Source organism: Salvelinus alpinus, chromosome 19 (genome assembly GCF_045679555.1).
Source record: "Salvelinus alpinus chromosome 19, SLU_Salpinus.1, whole genome shotgun sequence".
NCBI lineage: Eukaryota > Metazoa > Chordata > Actinopteri > Salmoniformes > Salmonidae > Salvelinus > Salvelinus alpinus.
The window spans coordinates 23,357,427-23,368,140 of record NC_092104.1 but is presented as its reverse complement, the minus strand read 5'-3'; the positions used below and the strand labels follow the sequence as shown (position 1 = coordinate 23,368,140).

At 42.8% G+C, this 10,714-nt stretch overlaps 1 protein-coding gene across 5 annotated transcripts in view; it reads left to right on the top strand.

The window, feature by feature from the left end:
- Positions 1-931: 931 nt before the first annotated feature.
- The window catches only part of LOC139545152 (serine/threonine-protein phosphatase 2B catalytic subunit gamma isoform-like), a 45,185-nt gene continuing 35,402 nt past the window's right edge, over positions 932-10,714 (top strand). For all 5 annotated transcript variants that reach the window (XM_071352600.1, XM_071352596.1, XM_071352599.1 and 2 more), the window contains exon 1: positions 932-1,636. In XM_071352600.1, the coding sequence (XP_071208701.1) occupies positions 1,567-1,636 (70 nt within the window). In that variant the 5' untranslated portion in view covers positions 932-1,566. The remainder of the gene's footprint in view (positions 1,637-10,714) is intronic.

The following is a 10,714-nucleotide window of genomic DNA, read 5'->3' as shown; positions in this document are numbered from 1 at the left end:
GAACAGAACTGTTATTTTAAAATCTTGAGAACCGGTTAATAATGTTATTTTTCGTAATGAAAATATACTCGTTTACAGTGGTGTAAAGTACTTAAGTCAAAATACTTTGAAGTACTACTTAAGTTCTCTTTTTGGGGTATCTGTATTTGACTATATTTTTGACAACTTTTACTTCACTACATTCCTAAAGAAAATGTACTTTTTACTCCATACATTTTCCCTGACACCCAAAAGTACTCGTTACATTTTGAATGCTTAGCAAGACATGAAAATGGTCCAATTCACACACTTATTAAGAGAACATTCCTGGTCTGGCGGACTCACTAAACACAAATGCTTAATTTGTAAATTATGTCTGAGCGTTGGAGTGTGCCCCTGGCTATCTGTTAATTTAAAAAAAAACATGAAAATTGTGCCATCTGGTTTGCTTAATATAAGGAATGTGAAATGCTTCATACTTTTGATACTCAAGTATATTTTAGCAATTACATTTACTTTTGATATTTAAGTATATTTAAAGCCAAATACTTTTAGACTTAAGTAGACTTTTACTGTGTGATGTTTACTTGAATAATTTTCTATAAAGGTATCTGATACTCATGTATGACAATTTGGTACTTTTTACACCACTGCTCCCAGGATGCCAGCCTGGTTTAGGATCAGATAGGGCCAAATAGTGGCATAGTGGTGAGGTTTTAATGGGTGTAGGGTTAGTTGGTAGGGCAATTTTCTCCCCTGTTGTCCGTCCTTTTCCCCTTCCCTTTTTATGTCACAAAGTGTAATGAATTCATACTCCCGAACAGTAGGTAGAAACACAGCTAGACAAATTCAATTAAATAATAGGGAGGTCGTGACCGGCTTCACACGCCAGTACATTAGGTGGCGATGTATGCACTTCTCGATTGCGATCAGCCAACACAAATTTAAAGAAGAAGGCGCACCGATTTGACAAAACTGGTCTGCTCGAACGCGCCCTGTCTGTGTGGGCTGTCAGATTAGCTAGAGTTTAATCCTTTAGGTTATGGTCAGAACGCTAGTTATACCTGGAACAGGGCTCAATAACCACGAGGAAACTCAGGTTTGAAAGCGATAGATTTTATGAATGAGTAGCTAATCTAAGTAATCCAAGCCATTTGATGAGATGTCTGAATAACGTTAGCATTCAAATGGCTTGATAGCTAGTCATTTGTCAATTTGATAGACATCTAACGTTAACGTTAGTTAGCCAGCTAACAGTTAGTTAGCTAGTTTGCTCTTAACCTCTTAAAGTGGAAAATCGTATTTTCCACAAAATATTAAAGACTTTTGATACGCGGAACAAGCAGTCCCGGTGTTGATGGTCCACTTCAGTTTGTGAAATTTTGACACGGACTAGCTAGCTCGTTAGCAATCGAGCATAGCTAGCTAACTACTGTAGCTAATCAAATCAGTCTTGTCGGAAATAAAGCCAGTCTCTCTTCAGTCTCAACATAACGTCAAAACAGTGTAAGCAGCTAGCTAGTGCTAGAAGCTAGCTAGCTTGGTCATCGAGCTTGGTCCTGAGTTTTGAGGCAAGGCGAAACAATCATGTCTGGAAAAGACAAAGACAAGGAGAAAGCCGGAGAAAAACAATCTACAACTGAGCGGCTCGTAAAAGGTGAGTTGACTTTGCAGGAGTTAGCCAGTTAGACTTCAATTTAACAGTCCATGGGTTAGACAGTTGGCTAGCTAACCTTAGGTAGCTAACGTTACACCACAAGAAACTGCAAGAACAGCATGCTCGCAAGCTAGTAAACTATATTGAACGAACAAATTGTATCTGCTTGGCTGCAGTAGTTGGGTAGCTTAGCTAGCTAGTTCTGTCATACATGCATTTCGTTAGGACACACAGTTTGTAACTAGCTATATATATTTAGCATGGCTCACTCAACACCTATAGCTAGGTAGTCAACAGGCACGACATATACAGAATGGACAGAGAGACAATTAATGTTACTCGCAATCAAAAAAGTTAGTTTGTTATAAATTGTTGTCTAGCTAACTAGCTACTCAAATGTGTTTTCTAATGTGTATAACCAGGGGTGTAGACGGCCTAATCCAAAAAAACAAAATGCTTGTTTTTGTGACAGTCACCAATTTCTCTGTGATGGGTTTACACTTGTGGTGGTATTTTTTAGGACCGGGTTTATAGCAGCCCTGCCATGAAGCTTGGCTGTGAACAGGACTCAGGGGGCCCCTTTGACATTGGCTCTAAATCAGGGTTATTTAAATTTTTTCAGATCGAGACCCAAAATGTGAAATTGACTGTCGTCCTATGACCTAAATTGTCTTCCAACGACCCAAATTAATAATAAATGGTGCGTGATTATAAATGTATTCTCATAACTCGTGACCCACCTCTCACATTCAGGGCCCACTTTGGGTCGCAGACAGACACCTTCTCCCATGTCTGCTGACTCAGTCTGTGGTCAAGGAACGTGATGCAGGGTGACATCATTAGGCAGGTTTCAGTGGGGCACTCTAGGTCTAGATAGGCCTGTAATTTCTCATCATGAGGAATTGAGTGACTGTGTGCAGTGTCACACAAGTGCGACTGAGGGAGAGCGTGCCGTGAGAGGTTTGCTATTGCTGTGATTAGGCTGGCAAGGGGATTCCTGCACTCTGCTGTTGTGGCTCCCTGGGCAGGCAGAACCTCGTTAGCACAGCGGAGCCTGGCCTGAACCGGTCTCTTCAGCCGAACCCGAGCCAGCTCCCGGGGAGACCCCCTCTATCAACCCAGCGCTACCAACCCTTTCGGGGAGAGTGCTGGGCCTGCAGCAAGAGAATGCCCTGGCAGGGGATTGCAATTTGTATGCATGTCTGCCAGTAGTGAGAGGGTGAGTTAATTGCGGAAAGAATCTCCCCAGTGACGTGTACAACATGGTCTAGCTACCACAGGGTGTGAGAGAGTAGCGGGAGGGAGGAAGAGTGGAAGAAAAATTGGTTTGTTGTTTGTACAGCCAGCCAGAAGCAGTGGGGGTCCCAACCTGGCAGTTTAACTGTACCATGGCTCAGGAGAGACTTGGTGAGTAGGATGATACTGCTACTCCTCTGCTAGTGGTACTATCCACACGATTGATCTCACTCACTGCTAGATATGACTAAAAAGTTACTGAAACTGACACTTTGGATAGCCTACATTATTGAAGAGATGGGATGTTGTGCAAGTGCTCTACTTGTACCACAATTGTAGCCCAGATGGAAAAGAGGAGGTATTCATAATTCTTTCTTTATTGGTGAGTTCATATTTCGCACTCCACTTCATTTGTGTGATTTATGGGGAGCCTCAAATCAATCATTTGGTATGGGTAATTAAAAACTGTGTAGCCTTGGCAGGTGTTCCTGTCTGAACGGGAGCTGCCCAGTTGGGTGCAGTGTATGTGATGTCACTGACTAAGTGCCAGAGATGACCACAACTCTGTGTAATTAATTCATTGGGTAAAGTAAAGGCATTCAGTGATTAGGGCAATTTGGATGGGAGGGACCTTCCCACAGCACCCTGGGCCACATCCACTGCCCTGATTCTGTAGCCTAATCAGTCAGTGTGCCATTACCCCCTTTTGTGAGTATTTGATTATATAATAGACAGACCGACTATAATAGACAGACCAAATCTGAAACAAGTTTATCAGAATTCAGTGTTTTCACTATATGCATTTAGCAGCGGTGCACCGCGGCTGCTAAATCATTGCTGCCACAATAATTTTTTGTTCCTCTTGTAGATGTATTGATATTCCACGGGAAGATCCCCCTCCCCCCCAACTGCCGCTGCGGCTGAAAAAAAATAATAGGAAAAAATCCTAGGGGAAACACTGAGAATTAAATACATATTGTTTGTTTGGGTAAGATGTCGGCCTACTTCATTAGATTCAAGACTCATTTGTTATGAAGCAGAGGCTATTGAACAACCATGCTAATTAGTAAACTAATCTGAAGGAAAGATGAATTTCCGGTGTACTGTTAGGGTTGGGTGGTGTCCAGATTTTCGTACTGTCATACAGTTTCTGTACCATACCGGGGTATATGGTATTACCGGAAGTGCACAGTAGGGCGCTATACCCCCCTTCCCCCCAAATACAAAATATGTATTATTTTTTTTTACTCACATAACAATTTGGGCAACAGGGATCTTGATCCAGGAGGAGATTGATTGTCTCTGCTGTAACCAAGAAGCTTGTTCTTGACATCTAACCACTTAGTTAGCAAACCAAATGCATAGCTGGAGCCCTGACCTGGATATAATTTGACATCTTAGAATTCTTATAGTTATAAGCAGTGGCGTACCACGCAGCTCCTGCAATGTGTAATTTAACGGTATTGACAATTATATCCTGGTATAAACTGTATATTGCCCAAGCCTAGTGTATGCCTATCCTAACCTATAATTTTGTTCCCAAACTCCTGGTCCTCCTGACCAGTAGCAGTTTGACTCTCACCACTACTGCAGACTGAGATCATGCGCAGGTGACCCTAGAATACATGACTGTGTGATCCAACTGCATTGCTCTAGTTAGTGTCACTGAGATGGTGGCATTGATCCCTATACCTGGCCAATAGGCCTAGCCCTTGACATATGGTCGCCACTGCCTGCCTTTGCCCCTCACTGAGTCTCCATCCATATTTTCTTGGATCCTTGCGGCCAGGATCTTGCCTCCAGTGGGGTTAGCTTGCTAGGCTACCAAATACACAGACTCTGACCCTGTAATAATAGGCTAATAGAGGCTTTTCCCTAATCTCTTCTTAACGCTCGTACCCGGCTTACAGTTCCTTTCGCGGCCTGCCTCGTAGGCCCAGGAGCGCTTACGTTTATTTATACCACACTTGTGAGCATGACAGCTTGTACTGATCATAGGGTGAGTTTGAGTTCACTGTGTGTGCTGCCGTAGCAATCCTACTGCAGACTGGCTGTCCGATCCTATGCCAGCCCATCACATATTCAGCCTGTGCCACACCTGTTCTGTGCTGCACACCAAAACAAGGCTGCATAGTATCATAAGGTTCTGGTCAAAAGTAGTGCGTGAATAGGTTGGACTTGCGTTTGACTGATGGTTGCTCCAAAATAAGGATGCACATTTCGGTCAATTTTGCTGCCGACTAACCGACTCTCATTAACCGGTTAGCAAACTGTAAAGTTAGTTCCAAACAGTAAAATGATGTGACCAACAGAGCATCATCATACACTGAACACAAGTTTTTCATTAAGAGCTTAATTGAAACATGCAACAATAGCAAGCCTTTTGTCTCACAGCCATGAATATGCAACTCCTGTAATGAAGCAGCCAATGTAAAACATTCTTAAAAGGGCACCTGATGCAAGCGGTTCCTTGTGTGACTGATGAAAATCTCAGGTTGAAACTTATAATGCGGGGGGATCTAAAGATGGAGCAACTACAATGCGTTGTTATTATGACTATGATTGTGCCTTTGGCTTCTGGACAAATAATGTTGATATGAAAACAGGGATTGACACCAAAAGTAGGACATATTTTTTTGTTGTTCCAAAAGCCGAAGTCACTTGTACAAAATAAAAAAGTGTAACACAATTTTTATATTTTACGTAGGGTTGCACATTTTGGGGAATATTCAGAGGTGGAAACTTTCTGTGTGGAATATATGGGAATTAACAGAAATATATGTAAATTAATATTAATACCATTTAAATGTAGATGTTTTTTGCATTGGATATACACTGCTCAAAAAATAAAGGGAACACTTAAACAACACAATGTAACTCCAAGTCAATCACACTTCTGTGAAATCCAACTGTCCACTTAGGAAGCAACACTGATTGACAATAAATTTCACATGCTGTTGTGCAAATGGAATAGACAACAGGTGGAAATTATAGGCAATTAGCAAGACACCCCCCAATAAAGGAGTGGTTCTGCAGGTGGTGACCACAGACCACTTCTCAGTTCCTATGCTTCCAGGCTGATGTTTTGGTCACTTTTGAATGCTGGCAGTGCTTTCACTCTAGTGGTAGCATGAGACAGAGTCTACAACCTACACAAGTGGCTCAGGTAGTGCAGCTCATCCAGGATGGCACATCAATGCGAGCTGTGGCAAGAAGGTTTGCTGTGTCTGTCAGCGTAGTGTCTAGAGCATGGAGGCGCTACCAGGAGACAGGCCAGTACATCAGGAGACGTGGAGGAGGCCGTAGGAGGGCAACAACCCAGCAGCAGGACCGCTACCTCCGCCTTTGTGCAAGGAGGAGCAGGAGGAGCACTGCCAGAGCCCTGCAAAATGACCTCCAGCAGGCCACAAATGTGCATGTGTCTGCTCAAACGGTCAGAAACAGACTCCATGAGTGGGGGTTGTGCTTACAGCCCAACACCGTGCAGGACGTTTGGCATTTGCCAGAGAACACCAAGATTGGCAAATTCGCCACTGGCGCCCTGTGCTCTTCACAGATGAAAGCAGGTTCGCACTGAGCACATGTGACAGAGTCTGGAGACGCCGTGGAGAACGTTCTGCTGCCTGCAACATCCTCCAGCATGACCGGTTTGGCGGTGGGTCAGTCATGGTGTGGGGTGGCATTTCTTTGGGGGGCCGCACAGCCCTCCATGTGCTCGCCAGAGGTAGCCTGACTGCCATTAGGTACCGAGATGAGATCCTCAGACCCCTTGTGAGACCATATGCTGGTGCGGTTGGCCCTGGGTTCCTCCTAATGCAAGACAATGCTAGACCTCATGTGGCTGGAGTGTGTCAGCAGTTCCTGCAAGAGGATGGCATTGATGCTATGGACTGGCCCGCCCGTTCCCCAGACCTGAATCCAATTGAGCACATCTGGGACATCATGTCTCGCTCCATCCACCAATGCCACGTTGCACCACAGACTGTCCAGGAGTTGGCGGATGCTTTAGTCCAGGTCTGGGAGGAGATCCCTCAGGAGACCATCCGCCACCTCATCAGGAGCATGCCCAGGCGTTGTAGGGAGGTCATACAGGCACGTGGAGGCCACACACACTACTGAGCCTCATTTTGACTTGTTTTAAGGACATTACATCAAAGTTGGATCAGCCTGTAGTGTGGTTTTCCACTTTAATTTTGAGTGTAACTCCAAATTCAGACCTCCATGGGTTGATAAATTTGATTTCCATTGATAATTTTTGTGTGATTTTGTTGTCAGCACATTCAACTATGTAAAGAAAAAAGTATTTAATAAGAATATTTAATTCATTCAGATCTAGGATGTGTTATTTTAGTGTGCCCTTTATTTTTTTGAGCAGTGTATTTACCATATCATATGGAGACAGAAAAATTAACGTTTTACCTTATCATAAGTAGACATAATTGCAAATGATTAAATCCTTCCAATGGAAGAAAACAAATACAATTTAGTTATGAATTGAACTTTAATTAAATGAGTTGACTCTTCACATGGGATGATTGACTGAACAACAAAAGGGAATATTGAATGAACCATCACATCTCCCAAAAACGTTTTCAACATACATCTGTAAAATGATAGTGTAGAAACTAAAGCTTTGGTTGTCTTCCTCTCAGGCTTCCATGTCTTCTCCCTGGACCTCCTCGATGTCCACCTCTTGAACATCAGAGTCTGAGGCTTCATCTTCACTGTCACTTTCCAACCTTGTTGAGGATGGCTCGTTGTCAGGCTCAAATTTGCCCGGATGGCAACCAATTTCTCAACCCTTGTATTGGTCAGGCTGTTGCGTGCTTTGGTGTGTGTGTCTGTGTTCCCAAACAAGGACCAGTTGAGCTCTGAGGCGGCTGATGTTGGTGGGATTTGGAGGATGTTGGAGGCAACAGGGGAAAGAGCCTCAGATCCACAAAGTCCCTTCCACCAGATGGCTGATGATCTCATGTTGGCCCGACTGCCATATTGCATCTCCATCCCAAAGCCCTTGCTTGGAAGTGTACTTCGCCAGACTGCCAAGAACCTTTCCCTCATCCAGACCAAGGTGGCGAGACACGGTAGTGATGACACCATATTCCTTGTTGATCTCTGCACCAGACAGGATGCTTTTGCCAGCATACTTGGGGTCCAACAGGTACGCTGCGGTGTGTATGGGCTTCAGGCAGAAGTCTTCACACCTTTTGCAGTATTTCAGAACTGCAGTTTCCTCTGCTTGGAGCAACAGTGACGTGGGCAGGGCAGTACAGATTTCTTCTCTTACATCTGCAAGCAGAGTCTGAACATCAGACAGTATGGTATTGTCTCCCTCAATCTGTGCAATGGCTGCTACAATAGATTTTAGGAGTTTCAGGCTGCTTACCACTCTCTCCCAAAATACATCATCCAGGAGGACCCTCTTGATGGGGCTGTCCATATCGGCAGACTGTGATATGGCCATGTCTTGGAGAGACTCCTTCCCCTCCAGGAGACTGTCAAACATAATGACAACACCACCCCAACGTGTGTTGCTGGGTGGTGCTCTTAATGTGGTGCTCTTATTCTTCTCACTTTGCTTGGTGAGGTAGATTGCTGCTATAACTTGATGACCCTTCACATACCTAACCATTTCCTTGGCTCTCTTGTAAGTGTATCCATTGTTTTCAGTGCCTTGATGTCCTTGAGCAGATTCAATGCATGAGCAGCACAGCCAATGGGTGTGATGTGAGGGTAGGACTCCTCCACTTTAGACCAAGCAGCCTTCATGTTCGCAGCTTTGTCTTTCACCAGTGCAAATACCTTCTGTGGTCCAAGGTCATTGATGACTGCCTTCAGCTCATCTGCAATGTAGAGACCGGTGTGTCTGTTGTCCCTTGTGTCTGTGCTCTTGTAGAATACTGGTTGAGGGGTGGAGATGATGTAGTTAATTATTCCACGATCATTCAACCACCCATCAGAGATGATTGCAATACAGTCTGCTTTCTCTATGATTTCCTTGACCTTCACTTGAACTCTGCATCCAGAAAATGAGTAGATAAAGCATGTCTGGTTGGAGGGGTGTATTTTGGGCGAAGAACATTCAGAAATCTCTTCCAATACACATTGCCTGTAAGCATCAGAGGTGAACCAGTTGCATACACAGCTCGAGCAAGACATTCATCAGCATTTCTCTGACTACGTTCCTCTATTGAGCCAAAAAAACTTCTGATTCCAGGAGGACCATAGGCTGTTGCTGTCGATAAGGTGTCTGATTCATCATTTTCACCTCGAATAGAAGTAGAGGGACTTTTGTCAGAGGTTGCTTGTTGTGAGCACTGAGGGAACTTTATGCACTTGGCCAGATGATTCTGCATCTTTGTTGCATTCTTCACATATGATTTGGCACAGTATTTGCAAATGTAAACCGCTTTTCCTTCTACATTAGCTGCAGTAAAATGTCTCCACACATCAGATAGTACCCGTGGCATTTTCCTGTAAAGATTAGAAAAAAATTAGTAAAAAAAAATCCAAATACAATTCCATGTATAGATAAATTGTTAAGCAGTTAGATCAAATCAAATTTTATTTGTCACATACACATGGTTAGCAGATGTTAATGCGAGTGTAGAGAAATGCTTGTGCTTCTAGTTCTGACAATGCAGTAATAACCAACGAGTAATCTAACCTAACAATTCCACAACTACTACCTTATACACACAAGTGTAAAGGGATAAAGAATATGTACATAAAGATATATGAATAAGTGATGGTACAGAACGGCATAGGCAAGATGCAGTAGATGGTATCGAGTACAGTATATACATATGAGATGAGTAATGTAGGGTATGTAAACATAAAAGTGGCATAGTTTTAAAGTGGCTAGTGATACGTGTATTACATAAAGATGGCAAGATGCAGTAGATGATATAGAGTACAGTATATACATATACATTATATTAAGTGGCATTGTTTCAAGTGGCTAGATTGAACAACTCCTTTGTAAGATGCATGTTTTAAAATGAAACATGTATGGAAACAGGTGAATTAACACTCAGTTAGCAGGCTCGAGCAAGTTTAAATCCGTATGGTAGCAAACACTAACTAGCAGAAATGGTTAACAAGTTAGAATTGATTTAAACACACTTTGCTGTAGGCTACTGTTTACTAGTTAACAAAAAATCGTGTATGTCATAAAATATATTCATCCCACCCAGTATTGTAATCAAAACTTACCAGAAAGCATGTAGTCCTTGGCTCAGACAGTGTAGTAGTGTGGGCTCAATAGCAGCTCATTAGTGTACAAGGTCTTGAGAATCATCTGCACATGTGATGGAAGTGCACTGTGCATGCAGAGGGTTGTAATTCCATTGAATTGGGGATATTTTAACCAAAATATGCCACAAGACCTAGAATTGCCTTATGTGTATCCGATAAAAAATGGTTCACTTTTGCGGCGGTAGGTAGCCTTGTGATTAGAGCGTTGGGCCAGTAACCAAAAGCTTGCTAGATCGAATCCCCGAGCTGACAAGGTAAAAATCTGTCGTTCTGCCCCTGAACAAGGCAGTTAACCCACTGTTCTTAGGCCGTCGTTGTAAATAAGAATTTGTTCTTAACTGACTTGCCTAGTTAAATAAAGGTTAAATAAAAAATAAGCTAACTTTTTGGGTGATTTTAAGTAAAATATCCCAAATTCAGACCTTTAGCAACTCTGATTGTACGATGCAAGGAACATTTGTTTTATTTATTGTATTTTTTTAGCCTCTATTTATTTAACCTTTTTTTTAACTAGTTAAAGGTAAGAAAAAAAGGGGGGAACCACTTTACAAAATAGTTTTTTTACCATAGAGAATCAGAAAAGAA